This window comes from Calonectris borealis, chromosome W, assembly GCF_964195595.1.
Source record: "Calonectris borealis chromosome W, bCalBor7.hap1.2, whole genome shotgun sequence".
In the NCBI taxonomy this organism is placed as follows: domain Eukaryota; kingdom Metazoa; phylum Chordata; class Aves; order Procellariiformes; family Procellariidae; genus Calonectris; species Calonectris borealis.
Window position 1 is genome coordinate 9172873 of NC_134351.1, and position 26751 is coordinate 9199623.

Consider the following 26751-nt stretch of genomic DNA (forward strand, 5'->3'; position numbering starts at 1 on the left):
TAAGTGCTTGTTCTTTGATGTAAACAATGGGCAAAGAGGAGAAACTGTGCCAAGATACCTATGGCTGTCTGCCAGAATAAAACAAGAAAGGGGGAAAAAGCCCTTCATTACAGTTCTTAATAGATCTCCAGTATGTATCATCTTCATCTGCCACCATATATAACAAGGATTAATAATGTATAGACAATGCATATACTTGAGGTAACTGGGAGGTTAGAGGTGACAGGTGGAATCTGATGTGAACATGCAACCTTGAAGCTAAAAGCGTGCACCTGAGATGGTTGTGCATGGTTCTTACACTTGGTGTAGAGGATAGGCCTCTCCAGAGGTTTATTCCTCTCCTGTATGTTGTGTCTTGTCATTGATGGTAGACCTTAAGATGACTAATTTTAAATAGCTAAATTTGAGTTAGGTGACTGGTGCTTTTTAGCTGGTCAGAACTACTTATCTGGTCTAAAGTGTCTGAGAGTCAACAGATTCACTGAAGTGATAAGCACTGAGATGTCAAGTGAAAAGACTGTGTTTTCATTTGTCCCAAGATGAACTGAGTACTGGTGGGGTGAAATAATTCTTGGTTTCTACAATTCTGTTCAGAATATGTCCCCTGACTGTTTTGCCTCCCAGGCTTGTGCAAAATCTTCAGGAGACTTACTGTGGGGTTGAAGTTGCCGTAAGTGTGATCATTATCCATCTGTATTCCATGCAATTATTATTTACGTTATTGAATTCCCTGGAGGTAAAATTAAAATAGAGCCTTTATATCTTTTTTTTTTTTTTTCCCCATCTCAAGTTCTTGTTTTTGTTTCCCCCTTCTCTTTAACAACTTTGTTTCCCAGGAGACCACTTGATAAGTCCTCATGTTTCCAAGAGACTGCAGTTCAATAGGTTGAGAGTTAATTGCCAGCTGGGAGTTTCCAGATGTTTATGCACTAGCCAAAAGAGTTGTCCACTGGTAGCAAATGAACAGCAAATGAACAATCCAAACAAAGCATCTTTTAGCTGATTGACATATGTCTGGAAAACTTGGCATGTTTGAGAGAAATGGAATTGAAATTAGGAACAGCTAGGAGCAAGTACTTCATTATCAATAATTAGTCAATTAGATTTTTTTTTTTGTTCAAATTCAGATATAATTCTCAAGCACTGTACTCACTTAGTCATTATCACCCATACAAGTAGATGCCAGAAATAATGCATAGCCTTCCCTCTATCTTTCCTTAAGCCATGTGTTCAGAATTGTTCATTACACTGTTGAACACAGGCTGTTCCAGGGGGCTGGATGGTGCAAATGATTTGTAAAGGAATATGAAGCCTTTCATCTAGAAGTTGGATTCACATCCAGCCCAAAAGCTGATGGCAAGTGAGCTGTTAAGTTGAGCTACTTAAAAGTTTGTTAACAAAATGTTGTTGGTTTTTTGGTTTTTTTTTTAGCGAAATAAGTGGTTCTGCACACAATCAAAAGTTTCAGTAGGGAGAATTGATTGTTCTGAAATTGTTTTCCATCTGTGAAATCAAACCAGTTTGACTTTTCTCTGTAAAACTCAATATAGCTGCTCCATATGACGTTATTTCAAGACTCAATTGTTTAGGGTGTTGTATCCTGTAGTGTTAACCTGAGTGTTCAGGGTTGTCTTATTTAAAAAACATTCTCCAGGAAGGAAGAATCCTTTGGAGGGGTCATATGGATGCACATTGAAAGAGGTACAGTTGTAATTCCATTAAGCATCACAATACAAAGGACAGATCAAGTATTTTCATGTTTCGGGGAGCGGAAAGAAATCTTACTGCCTTTTGTCCTAATGCACAAGGAGCTGAAATATGGAAATTCTTACAGAATGGAATAATAGATATATATTGTTTTATCAGAAGCCACATGTTAAAGTTTTTGAAAAATAATACTTTAGCTAATGGCTGATGCTGGGTTTGTGCCTTATAGAGCAATCTTGTGATAAGTAAAGGGAAGACAAAAATCCCCATAAACTGGTCCTTTCAAGTTCAGGTTTGAGGCCTGTCATGAACATTAAACTCTACTTTATTCTAGCTGGCCATTACTGTCTCTAAACAATCAGGATTTACTTAAAGTAAATGAAGTATTATTTTTCCTAAATAAATTACTTTTTGCCCAACAAAAGTGAGATAGAGTGTAATTCACGTACATGGTATTTTTAAGGAGCAAGGGAAAAAGAAATACCTCCAAAACCATATTTGTCCCTGAAAAACATGTTTTTTCTTTGTCTGACCATATGAGAGACTAGATTTCTTTTCTGTTTCAAAGTCTTTCTGTCCTTAACACCTTGTTTGGGAAATCAGTGATGTTTGGATGCATGAGTACTATTTCTGGGAGTTTTGTACTTCTACCACTTCCACAAACGTGATTGGAGAGGTCTTAACGGCGGCTTCTCCCTGAAGAGAACTTACCCACACACACGCTTTTTGTGGATCTGGAAAGGAAACTGCTCCTTCAGAGAGGAGTAGTCTTCTGTCTAGTCAGTCTGAATTACAGTCATGGTATGGTAGGAGTTGCAGGACATTGTTACCCTGAACTGTCGTCATGGCCATCACAATGAGGAGAAAAATATGGCTATCATTATGGGAGCTTTACACTGCATAGTTTATCTCTATAACAGTGCACTGTGATGTGCCTAATTAGACTGTATCAGCTGTTCCATGTCTGCTACTAAAGGGACACTTTCTTATTGTGTCTAGTCAACAGAGAGCTCTCAGCCTGTGATTTAGCACTGAAATTAAATTTAAGCATAGCTTCCCATTTGATTATCAAGCTATGGGTGACTTTTAAGGATTCTTTTCAATCCATTACTTCTACTAGCTGTAAACTCTCTGCCACAGTTTCTTCCTCTTCTCTGGTAGATGCAGACTAACTGAAAACTCATCCATTTAAAGTTAGAGGGGAACTAATCTAAATAATTCCAACTAGAGTATGCAAACTTTTGCTGTTCAGTGTCCTTCCTTGATTGTTAACTTCTGCTTCTGAGTCACAGTTATTGAGACATAATAAATGTGATTGGCTTGAATAAAGTGAAAGGAACAAGACCTTCAGAAAGCAATATATGGTAAGAAATAAGACAAAAAATAGGTTTTTTTTTCCATGCCAAATTGGAACATTCATCCAGCTTGTACTTTCATTTTGAGAGGAGCAGGGTGACTTCCACAAGAGAATCTTCAAGAAAAAAAAAAAATATATATTTATAGGAAAAAAAAAATCATCTCCCTAGTCTCTTGTGCATACTAATCTATTAAAAACATTGTAAAGAAGAAAAGAACAAGTACATATTTCTCTAGTAATATTGTCTAAGGAACCAACTTGGATAAAACAGTGAACATTGTATGGACAAAAAGATCACAGTGGTGATCAGAGATGAAAAAAAAGTTCATAGTCTACTGTTTACTCACCTGTTGCATACTTTTTCATATGCATGGGGAGAAGGTGGGTGGGTCAAGCTGAGGTTATGGGACATGTTTTTTTCTTTGGCAGTCTCCCTGTACTTGTGTTGCTCTTGGAAGATGCCCACAGTTTGATGGACAGACATGCTGCCTGAACCTTGAAAGATATGATACCTCCATTTCAAGGAGCTGGCGAGGTTGCAGACGTTCTGTAGTAACATCGGAGAAAATGTCCTCTGCATAACAAGCACTTCTTTTGCTGCAGGAACTGGCAGGTTTTCAGTATACTGCAGTAAGAAGGAGTAATCTGATCACATCAGACACACACATGACTGGTATAAGACATTGCAACATTGACCAGTTTTACCAGAAAGTGAGCATGGAGGTTGGGGGAGAGAAGGCAGAGCAGGGTTTTTGCTCTGCCCTACCATGACAGGGCTTTAGCCTTTGTAGTTGCTAAGACAACTTTCTGGAAGAATCAAAATATGATCCATTGAAGTGTCTCTGAAGTTCTAATGATCTGTAAAGCAACATGTTTTGGACTGATTGTTTGGGCTTTGCTGTTGTTGTCTTTGCATGGCTGGAAGCCAATGAGCCCTTGCAGCAGCAAGTGCAGGGTAGTGGTTTTCTGGTGTGATGCAAACAGGAAGACTACTTGTGGATGCAAGTCAGGCTAAACAATAGGCGTAGTCCTCTGCAGTAGGAAGTCCCAAGTCCTTGTATGCCCTTTACCTGAAGTACTTTATACAAAAGAAGGGCATGGGACCTTCAGCATGATATGGCAGCAGTCAGGGGCTTGTTCCCAGAGCTGCTGCTGCAGCAGGAGTGGGATCCCATGCCCCACCTTGCCACCATGTGGGTTCTTTGAGATTCCTAATCCTGTGCAACCCTGTATATCTGTATCTGGCACTTAAGCATGTGTTCAAACAAAAATAAGCACTCATAGCCGCACTGTTGCTTACTTTTCGTCAGGGCTCAGAGGAAGTGATGATAGCTTCATTTATTGACTCTACTACTGACCTACTAAGGAGAGATTTTTATCATTGATTTACTGGGAATGGGGTGATGACGGGAAAGTGGTTTGCTCCATTTTAAACAGATGCCCCCAGCAGCACTGCTTTTACTGAGGTTTTGCCTTTTGTTTACAGGCTGTGCCTTCCTAACGTACTGCGAAAGGGAGTCTGCTCTAAAGGCCCAGAGTGCACTGCATGAACAGAAGACACTGCCAGGGGTGAGTCCAGATTGATAACTTTTTTTTTTTAATCTAAAATGGGTTACATATGGAATTCCCGTCTTGGTTTTGGAAGCATAATGTCTCCGGTTGCTTGGATGATTCACTATTTGCATTGTGCTAATAAAATCAAAATACCACTAGCCCACCCAAGCAGTTTCCATGCACAAAATGAAAAGCTTTTTGCTCTTATTGGGAGTCAGAAAAATAGTAATTAACTGGTTATGGGCTGGATTCTACCAGCCTTACTTCGCTGAGGAAAGGCTTTAGGATTCTGACCACTACAATGAAATATTAGAAATGCTCACCAGGTGTTACCTCTTACTATTTTTCTTCTGTGAAGCAAGGTGTGGCAGCAAGAAATCAAGAAACAGATCACATTATTGAGTTATCACAGAATGAAAACATATTCCTGATGACAAAGTGGTTTGACTCAGTTACTTTAGTATTCAAGCAGCTGTAGCAGATTGGAAAGGCGGTGAGACAAGGAGAAAAGAGAGAGAGGAGAGACGAACACAAGATAATGAGGAAAATTATTCACATGAGCAAGATCTAAGGTTCAGACAACACAAGCAGAACTAAAAATAGAATCAGCGTTATGTGGGGAAGACCTGCCCTGCTGGAATGGGTTTCCAGTTTAGTGGTAACTGGGAGGAGGGAGAGAAAGAGAGAGAGGGAGACTATTTAGATTCAGCCAGGGTACGTGGATTGGAAACAGCCCAGTGCAGTACTCCTGTGGCTGGAATAGGGCTGGTTTCACAATGACACAAAAGTCAGTGATCAAGTAATTAAGTGTGGGATCCTGAAGGATCCAGGTTGCATCTAAACTGAGAGGAAATTGATCCCAAAGTCTGCCTTTATTAGTTGGTGTTGAATGACTGAGTCCTGCATACCCATAACCTACCTTTCCACAAAACCTAAGACACATCCGCTGCTGAAGAAAGTGTTGATTCTGCTCTGCTTGTTTCCATCATCCTGGGTCTATTTACCTATCTCTATGCCACCTTGCCAGTATGGAGATGCCCACGCACTTGCTCATCTACATCTATCTTTGCTTTAAAGGCCGTACCTTATGTAAATATATACATACTTCATTCCCTAAAAATACATTTCTGTCAGCTGACAACTCCCTCTGAATTATTTTTTTTCCTAGAAACTCGTTAGCTGCAGATTGAAAGTAACTTGAGTCTTGTTGGGGTTTAGATTTTTGGTTTTTTTCCTTCTTTTTTTTTTCTTTTCCCTAACAGGTGGTGGTTTTTTACTTCTCTCTCCTCTGAATGATAGAACTCGATGTACAAAAAAAAAAGAAAATATTTTGAATAGGGATGTTTCAGGTAAAATTTTACCTGAAATTTTCTGAAATATTCTTGAAATCAAATATATATTTATCAAAACTAGTGATATGCTTGTGATGAAAAGGGTGTTGTGTATTTAAGATACTAACTGGAATTCCAATTGTTTTCACTGAGACGTTGCTCTCCTCATTGGGAGCCAGTCTACTCACTTGCATATGGAGCTCATATCTTCTCTATGAGGTTAAAATTTCATCCTGAACTTGTATGATGGGAATATCTTCAAGAAGATAGTGGGTCAGTGAGACTGAGGGGTCAGAGTTGGGGAGGGAGGGCAAGTGATTATTTAGGATTTTTTTTTTAAATTACTTTTTTATATGACCACAGTTCTGAATCTCGGTCTGCATTTTAGAGATTTCAAACCACAAAACTCTTAAAGTCAAAACTCTTGTCTTGGACAGTGGCAAAATTCAACCAACTTTTGCATTAGAGTCAAGAGTTCCTTCAGAGGTTATGCTGACTGATTCTAGACTACAGGCAAGACATTTCTTCCTTGATTTATGTCATTTCTACCACATATAGCTCATACTGACCACGCTGAATTCAGAAGGCTTTTTTGTTTTGTTTTACACTTTAAGGTGACACATCAGGATCTGGTTGAATTAGGAACAGTGAGTCCTCTGTCTAAAATAGCAACCAGGGTTTTGAGAGTTCTGAGCACTTTCTCCCATTCCTTTCATTTCCAGTTCTGTTTGTCTCAGGATAAAGGTTTACTTTCCACCAGCAAACCCTCTGCATACAGCTTTATGCCAAGTTTCTGAACTCATCCTCTGAATGATGTCACTGTAGTTTATTTAAGGAAACCAGCCTTGTCTCTTGATAAACTATCATGCCTGGATACTGTTTTATGGTTCCTATGTGAGTAGCAGAGAATTATTTATGACTTACCTGACTGTTCTTGATAACATGCACCAACAATATCAAGCATAGTTCATCACCATAAAATAAAAAGCACTCATAAGGTCAGGGGTCTAAGTCCTCATTCACATGAGTTCACAAATGACACATATATAACACCTTCTCTTGACCCTCCACTGTTTGTGACACAAACAACATTACTGAGAAGGTATCAAAAATAATTAACAAGCCTGGTAAAGGAAAAAAGAAAGTAGTACTACAGTGAACCACTGAATCAAGACACTTCTTTCCCATCCCCCACTAAACTGCGTATTTGCCTGCTCTTGCATTATTGTTGTTTGTGTTCTTTGTGTTATAAAACACAGAATTGAGTCATTTTTAATACTATGCACATGAATGCAAATGTATGGAAATAGTGAAGCATGAAGAGTTTGTGTCCAGACTCAGACACCTTGCCTTTTAGCTGTGTATCACTTTGGTTTTAGTGGACTGGCTACATGCACATATTTTACAGTAATTACTTTCTGGATGTGCTTTGTAAGATGACAGAAATATGTTTCACATATTTCTATGTTATATGTGGGACATAAAGTCATCTTGTGGAATAATCAAAAGATTTCCAAACAGGTATGTGTTGATTAATAAAGACTTCATGGCACTTTGGTTTTGGGCGGGGAGGAATCATGATAGATATTTTGAAGCAACTAGAACGGAATGTAAAACATCAAATTATTAGTTGAATCCTCTTCATCTAAATGAATTAGGCTGTTTTGGACAGTTTGAAATCGTCACACCTAAAACAAAGGTTAACGTAGCAGGGTGTGTATGTATGTGTAAAGAGCACTTTGCGAGTGTCGGACAATTCAAATTCTAGCGTTTACTTGTGATTGTTTATTTTACATATAATAGAGTAGCTGGATGATGAAGTATATTAGTTCTTTAATAATTTATAGAAATGCTTTGATGTTGCAGTAATTACATTAAAGGTCACATATCAAAGGTAATTTGGTTGAGCAGCTGTGATGGTTTCTCAGAAGCAATCAATATTGCTGTCCGTGGTGCTGATTTCACCAAGGGGACTGCCAGATTAAAGAAGGCTTATTACCAGCCAGACAGGCACGGGGGAAATCAAGAACAGATTGGAGAGATGCACTATTCTCTTTCCCCACCTATAATTAACACTGTTCACCATAATCTGTGCTAATCCTTCATAGTGGGAAACCACTTCCCCCTCCCCCCCGCCCCCAACACTATAAAAAGCAAATTAGGCAAGGAAGAGTAATTTGGGGGGAGCAGGAGAGAGAAAGAAGAGAAAGTAAAAGTTGATTCAGCCTTGGGATTTCTGATGTTGATGTATCTCTCAATGATAAAATGCAATATCAAAACCACAGCCCATGGTCTTGGGGAAAGCATGGGGCGGGGGAGGGGGAAGTGATCTAGACAATGACAGTGCAGGGGATGCGAGAATTATCTGCCTGCAGATTTGGTATAATATTATCTATTTGCCCCACAAAGCTCCACAGGAAATGAAATCAGAGAAATAAAATTATGTTTTAAGTGTAGTCATTTTGATTACAAATTATAGCGAAGCCAACTTTTTCTGCCCTTTCTTTTTTCTTTCTGAAGCGAATGGCAGAGGATAATGCTGAGAAATGTAATTACGCTATCAAGATCTACTTTTATTTATAGCACAAATAAACTGAGCTCATGTATGATAAGCACAGCGGCATTTTTTTCCTCTAGTTCTTTGTGGCGCTCTCAGGCAACAGGAGTGAATAGTCTGTGTATACTTGGTTGGAGGCACTGCCTCTTTGCATAATGTTAAAACCTCCCTGTAAGACTTACAAAGAATAACTATGAAATTAAGCAGCTAAGAAACTGTTAGCCTGAGCAATCTCCGGGGCTTATTCAGGTTGGGAAATAGACTGGGTTTTCTTGCTGTATCTATTCCTTTTGAAAGGGAGAGTGGTACTGCTGGTATGCTAAGTTTCTCGGTCCGTAACATAATTAGTTTTCTTCTTACCTGATATCCTTTGTTTCTTCTGCCATCTAGAAAAAAATGCATTCTGCCTTACTCATCATATGCAAAAATATGCATCTTAAACATTAGAAGACAAGTGAGATCCTAAAACTCATATTAAACCAGTTTCAAACAAACAAAAAAAACCCCTCTCTAATGAAACTAATGTTGTGCTTAGCTTAAAATAATAATAAAAAAAGTTTTTCAATGTTATTGGTCTTATCCAGCTCAAATTCTTACGTATATGTGAGGAAAGACACCTGAGCGTGGGGGGGAAGGGAAGAGGGTATCTTGCAAAACCTAGCCCCTCTTGAATCCTTGTAATAAGGCTTAAATGAGACATAAGTGTCACGTGGACTTCAGAAGTCCTGCGCATAAAACATGGATTGCACTCTTCAAGCAGACCTTGCTGTAATTGTACAGTCTTATTGTCTTTTTTAATGTTTCAAAGCTTTTTCCAAAAGCTTGTTAGAAAACCATTAAACCACATATCACCCTGCACACTGTGTTATGCCAAAAACGGTATTATATTCCCACACCTTTCCATTTCAAAAGTTTTCTCTACCAATGTAAATTGCAATTTGGCCAGCAGTGGCAGGCTGGATGGGTTCCATTGATTAAAGTAGCCTGCTGAACACACAGCCTGCTCACCATGCCCTTTAGATTTTGAAAGAAAACACATTTAATTGTTCCCTTGGGAGAAACATGTCTGTTTTCTGAAGTTAAAAATGAAGATGAAAAGGAATAAAAACAGATTTGAGGCAAGAGACTTGCAAAAACCGGTCCTGTAGGAATTCTCCAGTGCTTTAAAATCTTTGGGTGTCAATGTCATGGTTAAAAAGATTTATTTTTTTTTTTATCCCTTGTTTCCTCTTTCTGACTGACCAGCCAGTAAAAGGAGTTTTGGATCTTGCTTTGGGGAAGGGAGGGGACAAGAGAGGGAGAGGAAACCATATGCACTTTCCATTTGCTAAAAACCCCTGTAGTTTGACAGTGCTGTTCTGTTCACCAGATGAGATGAAACACCTGGGTCCTATCTGCTTGGTAAACATTAAAGTTCCATTTCACTAGTTAAAGATTGGCTTCTGTATCCCTATACAGCAGCCTCTAGAATACAAAGTAAACTCTCTCTCTGCCACCCAGTCCAAAGAGCTTTGGAGGAAAAGGATACACTGCAAGCATTCTGACAGAACCAGTGTGTTGGATGCATGCTGTTATCTCAGCTGCGACTGGTGTATTCATCACATTTGTGGTGGCTAACCAAGCTTACCTTGATATGTAAAATAGGAACAAGGCTTCTCAGATGTGTTTGAGATTTGGTGGCAATTGAAAAATGGTGTGCAAAAAATAAATTACAAAGGTAGCATTGTCTTGTCTTTCTAATTTGACACCTTTTGGCTCTCAAAGGACAATTTCCAAGTTATTCAACAAAAGCTTTTGCTGGACCTTCATTTGCTTTATGTGTTATTCAATGACAACTTTTCTCTCTGACGTGTCTGCCATAGGAGGATCAATCTAATTTTATGTACAACTGTAAAGATGAATGATAAGTAGAAAGGATTCAGGCAAGTACAAGCTGAATAAATTATAAAGGGCAAATGATGACAGGACTGGGGGTCCCAAGAGACAGTGATATGATAACAGAAACTAAAGACGAATTTATGATGGATGTAGTTAGCATGTACTGAGGCTGTTAATTCTTCAGGGTAGTTTTACAACTTCTTGTGATTGGAGCAATCAAAGTATTTCATTTTAAAGAGATGCTGTATATTTTCACTTGTCTGTTCTGCATATTTGTATGTATGGCCTCATTTATATGCATAACAGTAAACTCCCATAGGCTAGTCAAGCTTACCTCCCATCAAAGGGCCCCTATTCTCCAAACCATAATGCCACTGTTTATGCATAAATAAATAGATAATGTGTAACGATTTGAGGGCAAACCTGGATCTCAGCGAAAAAAAAAGTTTCCATTTTCGTAGAACACAGCAATCAAATCTTTTCAGATACTGCAAGTAGCTGAGCACCTTCAGCTACCTTCAAAGCCAAGCCTAGGGATTGAGTTAGCTCACAGATCCCTGATGAAAAATTATATATAACAAGTTTCAGGTAGGTCAAATTTGGGGCTTAAGCTACTTTAAGAGCAGCTGATGCAGCATCATAAAGTTAGAAGCAAATCTGATCTCAGAGCAGTTCTTGATTGCATTTCATTCATACTCTTTATTTCTATCTCTTGTTCCTTATTATTAAGGATATTTGCATGAAAATGATCTTTCTTCCTTCCTCTGAAGGGTTGTCTCTTGTCTATGAGTAATGCTTACTCTGGTCTACATTTGTGAATGCCATGGGTTTGATTCTGACTTCATTTACACAAGTGTAAATCAGCAGTGATCTGATTGAGGTCAAGGGATTTATATGGCGTAGGAAAGAGCAGACTCAGCTATATTTGTCACTGCTGGAATGATGTCATCGTGAACAGTACCATAGCTCTAAATGAGGAAACAGATTTCTACCAAGAATCTTTGCATCCGAATATCTGATCTCACAAAGCGCTGAGCATCCCTGACACCTGCTGGGCCATTCAGTAGCTCCCACAGGCTTTTTACTAGAGAGACGTCCCAGCTCCAAACTATAGGAATTAAAGACAGTTGGTGTCTTGGCGTTTCAACAGTGTTGGCCATTGGATACTAACGAACGCTAAACGCTGGGGTTTCCAGTTGCATCGCCCTACTGATTGAAGTGATGATGGGATATGCCCAGGAATAACTTGCAAGCAGTAAACCTCCACATCTCATCCCATGTTCTCAGTCACAGAGAGATGGAGGAAGAGAAGAACAGGCACCCTTTAACAGTCAATTTACTTTTCATCTATTCAGTCATATGGATGATATTGTGTGACATTACCTAGTCCAGGGATCATTGTTCATAGGCTAACTGTTCCATAAACAGCCACTTACCATACTTGCACTATCTAGTAATGGAGAAGCCTGTGCTGATTGTGATCTGGAATGCAAGGCCAACGTAAGCTTTCAATAAAGCACTTAGATTAAGATGCTGTATAATTATGTGATTTGGACTTCACCTCTGGCAATATGCCCACCTATACTACAGGTTTACCAGTGGCAGCTGTACTACTCATAGCTTACATTGATGTAAGCTGTCTGCCTTGTGTTTCTTCATGCAGTGTATACATGTCTTCAAATCTTTCAGATGCTCAGTGAGACAAAATTAATTTTTTTTTTTTTAAAGTATAAAGGTTGTAGACCATACACAAGAGTGATGGATCAAGTATGTATGTCTGCCACCAAAATTATTATCATTTGAAACCCATAGAGGTGTGTCTTGGTCTAGTTTAATTTAAATAGCATGTATAATAGCAGTGAAAACATGAAACAATAGACTTGAATGCTGTGGAGCAACTACATTCCACGACTAATTCCTGCGGAGTGATTATACAATAAGGACTTGAATCTTGCCTGAAACATATTTCTGTTAGTGCTACTTACGCTATGTAGGTTAGGAACATCTATGCATGTTGAAAACAGGCTTTCAGTTGCAACGTAGACAGACTGCAAGCCTTACCATGTGAAATCCAACCACTGGCTGCAGATCTTGTGAAAAAGCTGTGTATTCTGTATTAAATAGACTAAGAGCATAATTCGTGCATTAAGCTTAAAACTGTGCTTAAAGCTAAGAACACCTTTTAAAGAACTAGCTGAGCTGGAATGCTTTTGGGAGTGGCAAAAACTGTCCCACCTCTCCACTTACGGGTAACTTTTGATAGGACTTGACATGATGTAACCCATTTAGCTTCTGTGCTTCACTTCTGCTGCACTCTTACTTTGGCAGGGAGAAAGTTGTGGGGAATGACTGACCATGAGATTGCACTATCAGTTCAGGCAAGTAGATATCTGAAGTGACTTTGCTCTGTTGAGTAGCTGCAGTGAGAGACTTACAGTGGCACTGCATGTACGAGTTGCTGCACTTGGCAGGTTCCCAGCAATGTCAAATCTCTCTGATTAGTTTCTGTAAGTACAAGGACAAAATTAAGCCTAACCTATTTTTCAAAGAAGAAATGTGCATTTCCCATTTTTCTCTTTAATGGGAACTTCTTATATCTTGTTTCTCATACTTTTTCTCCCCTCCCCTTCCCACCATTTCACCCCTTTAAAAAAAAAAAAAAATCATCTTTCTAAAATGCAATTCCTTTTAAAAACGTGTGCCTTCAAATTTCTTTGAGTTCTGTACCATATTTTGACCTTGATATGGATACATTTTCAGCACCAAATGAATCCTATGGTGCTAGAATGAAGTTGTTCCTTTCCTTTCCCCTTAGTTATGGTAAACTACAATCCTCAAAGCCTCTGCTACTTTCTAGTGCATATTTTCTTTGGCATGTTGTAAAAAAATGACTGTTTTGATCACTGGTTTTGTACGCAGGTTTTGGCAGAGCAAGTCTTGTCCAGCTATAACTAATCCATTCCAAGCTCAGGTTGCTCCTTCAAACAGATGGAGTGAATTTATTTTTCTCTTGTTCTGTGAATGGCTCAGTCATTTCTATGCTACTGTAGTGACTTTGCATGGTAAATGTGTAACTTATAAGACATGCTGGCATGAGTTTCTGATTTCATTTATAGCTTTGATCAATGGAATAGCATTTTGTTTCCAGGGTGGTATAACTGGAATCAGATTTTCTGGTCTTTTTATTTATGGCTGACTTACTGTCAAGATCTTCCTTGGTAAACATCTGAGATATTGCTTCTGTCTTTTGCATTACTTAGTGGTGTCCTTTCTCAATAAAGTCACACTAGTGTCTCACGTCTGGCCAAACATCATTTTCTCCTTCTTTTCTCCTCTGTCCCATCTCACTCTTACACGTCTCCTCTTGCCATCTCTTATCTCCTTTGTAGATTTGCTGGAAACATTACCTTGTGTTCACATAATGCCTGCCTGGTGAAATGAGTTGAGATTACAGCTGCTGAGGGGGAACACTGTGTTTCCCAACTACTGCCTGGGAGCTCACATACTTTTTCCAGACAAAGGGAGAGACTTAAGTTACTGATCCTTTTCACGTTTTGTGATGCTACACATATAGAGAGAGCAGAGTTGGCTCGTTGTAAATCTGATGTCTCTTGAAATTATGAGGCTTAGTGTATGTGGGCTTTTCAGTGTATGTTCCTGTTGAACAAGGCAGTCAGGAGAGGGTTGTTCATGCGGTGTTCTCTTGCCTGTTCTTTCTTAGAGCAACAGGGGAGTGACTAGGGATTGATTTCTGTACCCATGCTTATCCTGCGCAGGGGAAGGGAGGTGAGGTGTGTGGGGGGGCGAGCCTTGCAGGCTAGGTGTTTTGGTGGTAGCAGCCTGCTGCTCCTAGCTTGTTATTTTTTTCTACCGCTGCACCTTCACATTGCTTGATGTTACACACATTTTCACCTGGGAGGGGAGAGGCTAAGATACTGCTGGGGAAGCTGAGCACAGCATGTCCCTAGCATCCAACAAGCAGACTGCTGCTGAGGGGATCCTGAGAAAATGCTTATATTTGTGGGGTGTGTATGGGTTTTGGAAACTACCGTACAGGCACTACAAAGAGTGAAATACAGATGTGACACCCTTCAAAGGCAGCGTCTCATGTTCCAGTGGAGGTCCAAAATTTATTTATATTGCTATGAGTTTCTCTTTTATTTTTATTCTATTAAGCTTTAAACCTTTTCCATCAGCACTCTGAACCCAAGCTGCCATAGCACAGTGGTAATGCCTCTAAAGTGAGCCTGTCCAAACTAATTTCATTGTCCTTGTTGAGTAAGTGCAACAATTAAGCAGACAGCACAAATGGGTCCAGATAAATTGGGTATTTACAATTATTTCTGTTTGGATAATCTAATGTGATGTTCATTGTACAGCTAAGAAATATGCTTCCCAGTGAGGGGGGGCTCTCATTCTGTACTCTTGTCTGCTGGGTGTAAATTCAGAGTAACTCTATGGACTCTTGCAGAGTTTAAGCTTCTTTACATCAGTGCAGCTCAAACGAGAATCTTATCCTCTTTCTTTAGATGCCCTGTAAAGCTGCCTCCCTTCAGCTGTGCTTGCACTTTAGAGATACAGCCAGGGGAGCTGAAAGGTCATTTCTTTTTTTTTTTTTTTCCGGGCCAGGGTTGTGTTGTTGAACTCATTCACTTTGGGGAATCCAGCTTTCTTTGAGCTCCTCTTTGCTTTCCAGTACTGAAACTCTGACTGACAACTCGAGTTACTCTCCAGATCTGGCATTGCTGCTGACTTTCTGGATAGCATTGCAATCAGATCCCCTCATTACCAATGCCTCTCTGTCTTGGTATTAGCACCTTGGGGCTGTATTCTGGCTTTCCACCAATTCCAGCTGAAAACTTGTTACAATCCCAGTTGAGAGGCAAGGGATTTATGCCAGCAGATCAACGCTAAAAGGCAGATCACTGCTACTTTCTGCTTCATTTCTTTGCAGGATACGTTGCTTCTCCTTCCCTCCTCCTGGTCCCCCCCACGCTCAAGCAACACACTGTGTTGCTGAGCAATCTTCACCAACTTAATCACATTTGGGCCCAGTGTTTTTCCTGCAGACCCTGGAGTGTGCAGTGCTTAGGCCTTGGTTATTAGTTTACACAATAAATGAAGCCCATTAGAAGAGGATAATCAGGGCTCGGAAAAGGCCACCTCACTTGTTATCTGAGGAGGTTATGTTAAGCCTCTGTAGTTATTAATCATACTTTCCCATGCAGATAGCTGAAGATTAAGAGTCACATTTATCCTCTTTGCTCCTCATTCTTTCACACTGATGTGCAAATGCTCTTTATAATCGTTGTTATTATGGTTATTCATAACCCATCCAGTCAGCCAGGACTGCTCCTGAGATGTTGCTTGAAGTCTTGCACTTATCTGTGGTGGCTTGATGATACAGATCAGAGCCACTGGAGGTCTCTCCATTTATATGTCGGAAAACATCCTTGAGAGTCCTAGAAAGTCTCTGCTAGCTGTTATTGAATTGCAGTACCTTGTCCAGAGGCCAAGAGAGTTCTAAACAGAAGCCGACACTATTGTAAGAGCCAAGTTTAACAGCAACCCTCTTGATTTCACTTGCTTTGCCTTTTAATACCAGCTCTAACCTTGAACTTAGTCTAAAATGACATGCTACCCCATGGCTTTTTGAAATCCAGCCTAATGCCCTTTTAATCAAAGTGAATTACCCTTTTTTTCCTTACTTCATTTTTAAAGCACTTAAATCAACTGGGATAAAATCAGATGTGTTCCAGGTGGACACAACAGTGTTTAAAAAAAAAAAAAAAAAATTGAAGCATTTATTCCATCAGAGAAAACTTGTCTTAAAATTTTTTGCCCTAGAAATATTTCTGGTTTCTCTCATTTTTTTTCTGATAGCACATGCACACACACATACGCACACACATGCACAAAAAGCAACCCCCCAGAAAACCTGCATCAAAACCCAGGTGCTTGGGGAGGACAATTGGAGTCTTTTCTCCCCAGAAAGACTTTAGTCATGGAGCATTTGCTTCAATAAAATTATGGTTAAAGCAACAGTGAGCAACTAACTTCATTCAGCATATAGTGACTGCACAACCATCCAGTTGCAGATCACATCAATGTACAACTACTTTCAATTGCTTGCCCACCCATTCCTTTTCTTTGTGTCCACTATCAGCTTTAGAATCGCAGAATCATAGAATCATTTAGGTTGGAAAAGACCTCTAAGATCATCGTGTCCAACCGTCAACCCAACACCACCATGCCCACTAAACCATGTCCCTAAGCGCCTCATCTACACGTCTTTTAAATACTTCCAGGGATGGTGACTCAACCACTTCCCTGGGCAGCCTGTTCCAAGACCTGACCACTCTTTCAGTAAAGAAATTTCTCCTAATTTCTCTAAACCTCCCTTTGTGCAGCTTGAGGCCATTTCCTCTTGTCCTATCGCTAGTTACTTGGCAGAAGAGACCAACACCCACCTCGCTACAACCTCCTTTCAGGCAGTTGTAGAGCGCGATGAGGTCTCCCCTCAGCCTCCTCTTCTCCAGACTAAACAACCCCAGTTCCCTCAGCCGCTCCTCATAAGACTTGTGCTCCAGGCCCTTCACCAGCTTTGTTGCCCTTCTCTGGACACGCTCCAGCACCTCCATGTCTTTCTTGTAGTGAGGGGCCCAAAACTGAACACAGGATTCGAGGTGCGGCCTCACCAGTGCCGAGTACAGGGGCACGATCACCTCCCTGCTCCTGCTGGCCACACTATTTCTGATACAGGCCAGGATGCCATTGGCCTTCTTGGCCACCTGGGCACACTGCTGGCTCATGTTCAGCCGGCTGTCAATCAACACCCCCAGGTCCTTTTCCTCTGGGCAGCTTTCCAGCCCCTCTTCCCCAAGCCTGTAATGTTGCATGGGGTTGTTGTGACCCAAGTGCAGGACCCGGCACTTGGCCTTGTTGAACCTCATACAGTTGGCCTCAGCCCATCGATCCAGCCTGTCCAGGTCCCTCTGCAGAGCCTTCCTACCCTTGAGCAGATCAACACTCCCACCCAAATTTATAGAAGCTGTGCTCCAATTTTCTTCTTGTTCCACTTAAAAAAACCTGCTTTTCTGTAAGTTGATTTAGCTTCTGAAGTAGGGACCAGGTCAGTGATATACAGAAATCCTAAACCAATAAATTCATAGTATTTATCACACAAACTTAAAATTACCAGTTGCTAAAACCTGGATTCACTCTTTTGAACCTGAAGTATGAGTCACCATATATGTCAGTTTGTCCATTCTAAAATTACTTTTCAACCTGTGAGGAAAGGCACATTTCCAGAATGAACAGTTCATACCATTTCTCCTTTGACTGAAGCAAATAGAACTCCTAACCCTGATTTCTCCTTAAGAAGTCTAACTGCGAATAGGTCTGTTTCCCTTACACTTGCAATGATAACATTAACATGCAATGCTTAAGCTTCCCAAATGCTGTGCTTAGATACTGACTCTGCGTATCTAGAGGAAATCAGCATTGATGTCTTGACTTGGAAGTCTACTGGTCTCTGTTATCTCATGATGTGGCTCCTCCTTTTTTCTTTTTCTTTTTTTTTTTTTTTTTTCTTTTTGTCCTAACCTAGACAGTGTGCTTGATAATGCATAAGACTCTTGCTAGGGCCTTATGTTTGATTCTTTTTTTCTTTTGGATGAAAGTATTTTCTCTAGAAAATGTCAATTCAAGACCTTTCCATTTGAGGGATCATAGTAGTTTTGATCATGCATTTATCTGAGACTGATTTCTTGGATCTGTTAGAAAATTCTTCTTCAAATGAAAGGAGCAGAAAAGCAGAAATCAACCCAGGCAGGCATGACATTTTCTTGACATATGGATCTTCTCCGGTACAAATCCCTGCCTTACCTAATTCAAACTAGGAAATGAACAGACACTGGCTTTCCTTTCCCCACCCCAATTAAGCTTCCTACTCACCATATTCTTGGTTATTTGAAGGCAACGTTTACACGTGAGCTTCCTTTATTTTCTCCTCTCCTCTCCTTGGTGATTTTTACAGAAATCACCAAGTAATTTATCTGAAATACTAAGGATTTTTTTGAGTGGGTGAAGATTTTTGTATGGATCATTGAGGCACAGTACCAGACCTGGTTGATCTTAAGAAGAACATGTAGGGTCTTGACATGCTGTAATGAGACAACACTAGGCATACAGACTGGGAGTTTACTGTAGCTGACTTCAGATTTCATTAAGATGTTGGCAAAAAAACCTGGTCTCCTTTGTCTTCCTTTAGGTGGGAAAGTGAGGCTGTGAGAAAGTGTAGAGAGAAAATACCTATGATAAAGTGTGGTTTTGAGGCCTGAAAACAGAATCAGGATTTAGGAAATCTAGATTCCATGCTTGCCTGCGTGATAGAAGTCAATGAACCCACATTTACCTTGATATCCTACATACAAAATGGAGCTAATTAACCTTCCCCCACTGTTACCTCTTTGATTAGTAGACATTTGGAGTGCTCCAGAGTAGGACTTTTCCTTTTATATGTATCTGTGTTTGTGTACAGTACTTAGCAGTGACAGCTCCTGCTTTTGACTACAGTGACCTAGACATTCCTGTGATGCTGACGAAGGATGATAACTGTTGGGAGGGAAAAGCTTTCTTCCAATATAAGGTGATGGCTCAGGATGATTCTTGCTTTTCAGAAAGGGGCTGTCTCTTTCCTCTTTCTCATGATTGACTTGAAAATAAATAAGGGAAGAGTGACACTCTTACTATGGCTTTTTTTTCTAAAAAAAAAAAAAAGAAGGCAAAAGAAAAGAGAATTTCTCTTAGACTCATGCTGTACTTGTCCATACTGTATTTGACATATGTAATGAAATTTGGGTCAGATATACTTTTCAATAAAAAGAGGCATCCTACAAACAGCCCCATGCTTGTATTAGGGTCATGTCAAGACTAATAGAGTCTATTGTCACTGCACTGAACTTCTGCATTGTATTAAGTATTCCTCGTGTCTCTCTTCTCTGCTTCTCTCCAAGACATAACACAAGATGCCTATCATGTTCCACCACATCTCACCAAAGGGCACAGAAACGGAAGCTGGTTAGCAGGGAGCAAGGCTCCGCAAAGTTACTCTAACATCAATGAACACAGGGAAAAGTTAGAGCATTCTCATTGTCTTCCTTGATCATATGTGTCCTCTCCCCCAGTCTGAGAATTGCAGGAGGGAAAGAGGGCTTTTGTCAAGGGGAATTTTAGTTTTTTCTTGCTATTACTTCATGGGGAGGTTGTATGTTGGGTTTTTTGTGAATGAAGGGTGTCCTGGGGAGAGATGAGGGAATAACACATTGGCATATGAAAGACATAGTCCTAGGTAACTTCCTTTCACTGTTGTCTGCCCAAGGCCTCCCATGCTGCTCACAGGTGCACAAACTTTAGGCACCTGCTTGTATGCAGAATAGGTCCTATCTGTATTGTCTTAAGACTGAGTGAGATTCCCTGCTGTAGCTGTACACTGTCAAACCACACCAGAAAAGTTCATATGCTATCATAGACCTGCACCCACCCCTGACCCATTCACATCTAGGGATGGCTCTTGGCCTTGATTGCCTTATACATCTTGCCCTACCAGTTCTGCATCAGTGGCCACAGCTGTGTGGCAGCCCAGGAGTCCTGATCTTTCTACCCTTCTGTATATCAGCATCTGTTTCCAGCCCTCAAGAATGCTTTCAGCACTGAGCCTCAGTCAAACCTCTTTCATGTCTGGTGGGACTACTGGAAACAAGGAGAGACCACTGAATTTCATTTCACTCATGCCTCACAAAAGGCTTTGAAGTCAGGTCATGTAGGTAAAGGAATTATTTGCTTCAAATTCCATGCCCAGAGCTGATCTGAGATGCTTTCACTGAATCTTTTCTGTGAAAATACAATTCAGAGAATGGTATTTTCTGGGGTAGATGGTGAAATCTAGTTCTCTCCAGGGGTGTGATGCCTGCTCTTCTCTGTCTGAAGCCCGGTTTTGCTTCATCAATGCATCAAGAATTCAGTGTCATCTGCTGGGCACCACACACCTGCACTTTCCTTCCCTTTCCTTCTTTCCTCTCCCTTCTTTTCCCAAAGCCTAGTGACATCCTTTGCTATATCTGAGGTGCTAGCGTAGATCAAAGTCCTCCCAGGATCAAACAACGTGCTGCATGCAATCCTTACGGTTACAAACAAGGTCTTTCATTGACAGAAACACGTTTCTGTGCTGCATTTTCAGCAGCCTATCAGGCTTAATTCAAGGGTAGCTTTTGATTTCACAAGGAAACTCTCTTCTGCCCTTCCCCCCCCTAATTCTTCAGAAGGAGGGGGAGGGGAAAAAAAGGCTCAATTTGGCTGAAGGAAAAAGGGAGAACAGCTTTCTTGAAACTTTGGAGAGAGATTTAATATATCCATGCTGGACGTTTTGTTTGTTGTATCAAGTAAAAAATAGAGAACTTTAATGGAGGATAAACAAATCCAATGTAAAAAGCAAGAAAAGAGAGGGCTGAGAAACTTGCCTGAGTGATTGTTACATCATTCTGATGGTTTGTGGTTTTTTTAATATCTTATGTTCCTCACTTCCCTGTAAAATTCTTGCTTGTTCAAATAACCTTTCAATATAACCTTTGTTTTTTGAAGCCATAGGTGGGTCCAGAATATGTTTTGAAAGCTGGATAAATGGTTTTCAGTACAAGATACTAAATACTACAGGCAACTATTTCTTATGAGTCTTCTTCATACAGCTTCAAGCAAACCTTCAAAGGAGATCAATTGAAAATATAATTATTAATGTACAGTTTTCTGACTAGCTTGGATGTTTTGTGTTCTATCTCTTGGAGCTTCTGAAAAGCTTTCTGAAAATCTAAGTGATGTACACACTGAAAATTGAATGCAAATAATAATTTTGCAAATCCCATTAGTACAGGTTCACATTAGTTTCCAGGACTCTGAAAACACTATTTGCTGCACAACTTGGGGTTTTGTTGTGTTTTATTTTTCAGGACATTTGATAAAAATCCTTTTAAAATTATTTTCAAAAGACAATTCTGCTTGGACCTTGGGGGGGAAAAAAAAAAAAAAAAACAAAACACCAAGATTTTTTCTTTGCTGCTTCCTCTACAGTCAAGAAAATGCAAAAGTAAGGAGTAACAATAAGTAATACCCCTCTCCACATTAATGCAAGAAAAATCCATATTTTTGCTAGAGAAAATAATTGCTGATTAATATTTCTGAACAAATAATCCTCATAACCCATAACTTGCATTCTATTATTAAAAAACAATCAATAAAGAGCTCTTTTTAATAATGAAGTTCAGGGAAGTTACTGTTTACTCATAGTGTTACTGGGTTTGGTACAGTTCTGGTTCATCCTGATACATAGCAATGGAAAGAAGCGCTCGCTTATAAGTGGCATACAGATGAAACAGATATTGCTTTCAAGAAGAAAATTAAAATCCTCCCTTGATGCCCACTTCATCAGGGTCTGTTTATTGGCCAGAAGAGTTTTAGTTTCATTCTTAGCTGGTATTTCTTCTCTAATTTTGCGTGTCCTCTCTTCTTAGGGTACAAGTAGTTGGCACACAGGTCCTCAGAAGACAGGAAAAAATGCAGATGATACACTCTGAGCAATTGTTTGTCAGGAAGTAAAAGACACGAACCCATTTCAGTCTGTGATTACTCCTGATGGGACTACACACTTGCTGGCTTGCCTCAGTGGCCTTTTTTCTAGAGTACATGCAGGGTAAATAACTGTTAATTTCCCTGCTGCATAAAGTGTTTTTTTCTATCTTGTCTGAAGTGAGGAGGTGCTAGCCCCCCTCTTCAGAGTTGTTTTCTTTGTTGGTTTGGATGAGACGTTCAGGAGACAAAGTTCTCTAATCGCCACATACTCAAAGTGAGAGGGGAGTGTGCCTTTCTTCTCTCACAGTTAATTCCTTCAAATTCTTTCCTCCCAAAGTAAACTTTCACAAGAAAAATCCCCACTGGTCATTACAGATAGCTGATGTGATAACTCAGACGTGCAACAGCACAGGATAAAAATTGTTAATATAATTATGAATTCACATTCTTGACTGAAAGTCCAAACTTCCACAAAGCATGAAATGGTTACACAAAACCATTAGTGTATAGTAGGATATACATATTAACTTTAATATGAGGAAATGTGTGTAATACTTGGGAGACATAGAGGGATTTGACGTGAACACCAATAAGCTTATCTAAATTTTAACAAATTTTGAAATGCATTTTATGGATGACTGTCCACCTCTGGATCACAACCTCACGTCCTTGCCTATCCTCAAAGAAATACAGTCAACAGAATATCTAGGAAAACAGTTTCATGGGAAATATGAAAGCTGGTATGGTTAAATGGAGTTAAAATTTGACTGTTTTGAAAGGAATGCATTCATAGTTTTTTCAGGTTCTCTGTGAAAATGAGGATTATAGAAACCTCTTTCAAAAGTACACTAAAGCAATTTCATGTAATGAAAACAGTTTGATTTAAATGAAAATACTGCTTGTAATTCTGATGAAGATTTAAATTTATGAAAAATAAGTAAAAGAATGATTTAAAAGTTATTTAAAAGAAAAGGAGGACCCTCACTAAACTAGAACACATCAAGAAGTGCTGAAACATCTTTCAGTGGGGAAGGAGAGGACTCTAATAGGAAGAGATTGGTAAAATCCTGTCATACTAAGCTCTCTAGATTATGACCCAGATTGTCTGGACCAGCTCAGCAAAGTCCTCAAAGGGCTGGCACAGGAAGCACTGACAACTTTCCACCATGCGCTTATTCATCACCACAGGCAAATCTTTCCACTGGTCAGGTCTAAAACCGTTCTGCACAGCTGAGGTTGCTGAGGCATCTTTCTCGCTAGCTGCCAATTTCCTTGCTGAAGCTCAGGATGCTGGGCTGGGTGAACCGTTTCATAATGCTTGGCACTGGTCCCTGGGCATTCAGCGCAGGCTTCAGGCGATTCGGGGCTGAGATCGCTCTGCTTGGTCTGGTGGTGAAACCAGCCTTGGGTACAGCTGTAATGATGTGAGGGACCACTTCTCTTTGGGGTAGGTGGGGAGTTCCATGAACACGTTGGAGCCTGAGAGATCTACTACAGAAAGATGATACATCCAGTAGCATATGGCCTGTGTGTACACGTAATATATCTGCTCGCTGCTGACTCACTGATGCCTCCGCAACCAACGCTCACATGTTTAGGAGAGGTCGCCTCTCCGTGTGGTGAAGTCCCACTGGTGTCTGTGTGATGTCATCTCAGGAGTCCACGGGATTAAGCAGTTGTGTAGAAAAACTAGAGGCTTTCTGAAGTTGGAATTAAAGCACAATTTTACTTTTCTAGAGGGAAGACAATGAGGAAGGGTCTTCAGGCTTTGTCTGTTGCCAGTTTTGATATCTCTCTGTGGATTAGTCAATTACAAATGACTCACTTCTGTGCAGAGAATCCAACTTAGTACTGGGGGGAGGGATGAAGTAGACTAGATTTTCTGTCAATATGTGGGTAGATTTTTCTTAAATATATGTTCAGTATCCGTTTTTTTTCTGCTTCCATTGGAACCAGTGAAAAAACTTCATCTAGATTCCCTGGAAGTAGATCTAAGACAATGGCATGATAAACCCCTCTTTTTGTGTGAGCTATCCGTAGTGTCCATCCTCAGTACATGTGGGAGGAAGTGGAACGGTGTTTAGTGAGCTTTCTCCAAGTCTCGCTAACCATAGAGCTCTCTTATTTCCAGGGAAGCTGTTTTTCTTGTACTGGGAAGCTGGTGGGAGTTGTGCAGTGAGTAGGTGAATACAATTCTCAGAAGCTGGCTTGGTGGTGGCAGACATGCAAGTTAAACTGGAAAATGCAGTCATGTGATTTGACTTTTAGATTAAGCTAAAGCAGGTGTGATATTCTGGCATTGCAGTGTTTTTGTGTGAGCTCACTCATCTCAGCTTTATCCAGCTATTACCCTTCCCTCCCTCAAAACCTCTCTCACTGGGATTTAGTACTTTAACTCTAGGCTAGCTGGTTTGGCTGTCAAAGGCCAGAGAGAGTGCAAAGTAAATTACAGGCATCCTTATAGACATTCCAAGGCTGTCCTACAGTTTCCTGGGTGTATTCAACATCATTTTTTTCCCATGGTTCACTGACTTTTTTATAATGTAGAGAGCCCTGATGCGTGATCCGCTGGGCTACAGACAGTTGTCCTCTGTTGGACTTGAGCGGAAAGGGTGAATGAGATTATTACCCATTGGTTTTGCACCTGAATGTTCCCAAACTGGCTTTGTGCACAATCACTGGGTGGTTGAAGCTATTTGAATTGCTGATCTGTAAAAACCTGATTAATCTGAGCCTGAAAGCTCAGATTACTGCCTCCCTGTACTGAAGAAAGATGCACAGGTGACTCTGGCATTGCTGCCCTAAGCTGGGTAGGGCTTTGTAGTAGATGCTCACCTGTAGCTAGGCTGTCTGGATGCTGCTCACCTCAGGTACCGCAGACATCTGGGTAGGCTTTTACTATTCTTTACATCTGCAGAGCAGGTATTAACACTTTGAACTCCTGTTCTCGCACCTAATAATCCACCTTGACGGATGACAGCATTCCTTTAGTCAATGCTTGTCTGTATTTCCCAGGTGGCTTTCTGCGGGGAGGGGAAAGCAGGGAGCAACGTGGAGGTAGTATCTATTTCAAGCACCTATACCCTGGCTGCTGTATGCTATCTGGAAATGAAAGATCCAAACCAGATTTTCAGGCAAGCCCTCCATGGGAAATGGAAATAACTCACTGGGACTTCAGAATTTCTCCTTGTGCTTAGCAACTTAAAACTGACCATTCCTGTTCTGCAGTAAATAGAAGCAGTAAACCCACCCGCTAATTTGGTTCCCAGTGATCCTGAGAGGAAATACAACCCCATCCTGGGACTTGAGGTTTCAAGTTTGTTCCTAGGTTAACTATTAGAAATATGAATGATATTGGGTAAATCACTTTGCCTCTCCGGGGCTTCGTCTTCCACCTGTAAAAGGAAGACAAAGCTCTTTAACTCTTTTTTAAAGTGGCATAGAAAGATCAAATATTTATTACCAGGTCCACTGCCCCCCCCCCCCCCCCCCCCCCCCCCCCCCCCCCGAGAAGAAATCATGGGCTTTTTTTCTTAACCATTTCACTATTGTCAGATGCTGGCAAGAATTGCTAAAACACCAACTGTTTTCCCACCTCTTGGCTTTTAAAAACTGTAAGCCCTTAAAATAAATTTGAAAAACACTAACCAAGCAAAAACCTGAATTTATCATCACCTGGTAGGTCTGGATAGGGCTATTCATGAGAACAATCCAAAGGCCTTCACCTTGACTTCCCAACATAGTTTGATGTGATTTTAATCTGATTATTAGACTCTCGGTACATCTTGCAAGCTTGTAAAAGATACATTGCTGGCAGAAACATTTTCGTTACTGGGGAAACTTTTTGTTGTTGTTGATGTATGTGTTGCCTGCCATAAATACTCATCTGAGAGGCAAAGGTCATTCGGTAGCTGCTTAGCAGCTTTACTTTCTGAAATGAAACTGGAGTATGTTGGATCTGCAGCAGAAAGCAGGGGGTGTAAAATAGATGAGGGAAGATCTGTTCCTTAGCATTGCAGCAGCCAGGTTATTTTCTGGCTTTTTTTTATCTTGGTGTTGTGTTTTGTTGTTTTTCACATTGTTTTGTTTTTTTCCTCTTAATGTTCAAGTTCCAGTAAGAGGTGCAGAAGGGATAGCCTTGGTAACTAAGCCCCCTGTGTTTATTTACAGGGCTGCATAGTACAGCCTGTGGCATTAAAGGATGCACTCCCAATGCCATGACCTTCTTCTGTGCCAGCCCAGGGGATTTATCTGCAGAGCAGCAAATGCAAATTTGAGCTTGTTTGCTAGGCTAACCAGAACAATTTGGTAACCAAGGGCAGTGGGTAATCAAACCTTGACTTAGGAATTTCATCATGTGTACAGAGACGAGCCTGAAGATCAAACTGAGATTCTGGCATATGCTTGGTGTGCAACCTAAATGCAACTTGAACAAAAAAATCAGTTCGGTCCCCGTGATTCATTCAGTTTTCAGTCTAATTCCATGAAGTCTACTTGTGTAGGTACGAATTTCTTCTAAGGCTTGTAATATCTTTACAAACCTCAGTACCCCATGTGACACGGTAAATCAGATTAGGTGATAGAGCAGCAAGTGCTCACTCTAAACTTCTTCATTTTATTTGGGGCACCAGCTTATTTCTGTGTAGATCTCCTAACTAGCCTTAGTATAGCATCATCTTTTTTCTGAATCTTCAACAAACTTGTTTTGGGGTCAATATTGGGGCAAAAAAGTTGCCACTGTTGTA

At 40.4% G+C, this 26751-nt stretch overlaps 1 protein-coding gene across 4 annotated transcripts in view; it reads left to right on the forward strand.

Moving 5' to 3' along the window:
* Window positions 1–26751, forward strand: part of LOC142074819 (CUGBP Elav-like family member 4) — a 717496-nt gene that overhangs the window by 87449 nt on the left and 603296 nt on the right. For all 4 annotated transcript variants that reach the window (XM_075135698.1, XM_075135697.1, XM_075135699.1 and 1 more), the window contains exon 2: window positions 4551–4633. In XM_075135698.1, coding sequence (XP_074991799.1) covers window positions 4551–4633 — 83 coding nt within the window. The remainder of the gene's footprint in view (window positions 1–4550; window positions 4634–26751) is intronic.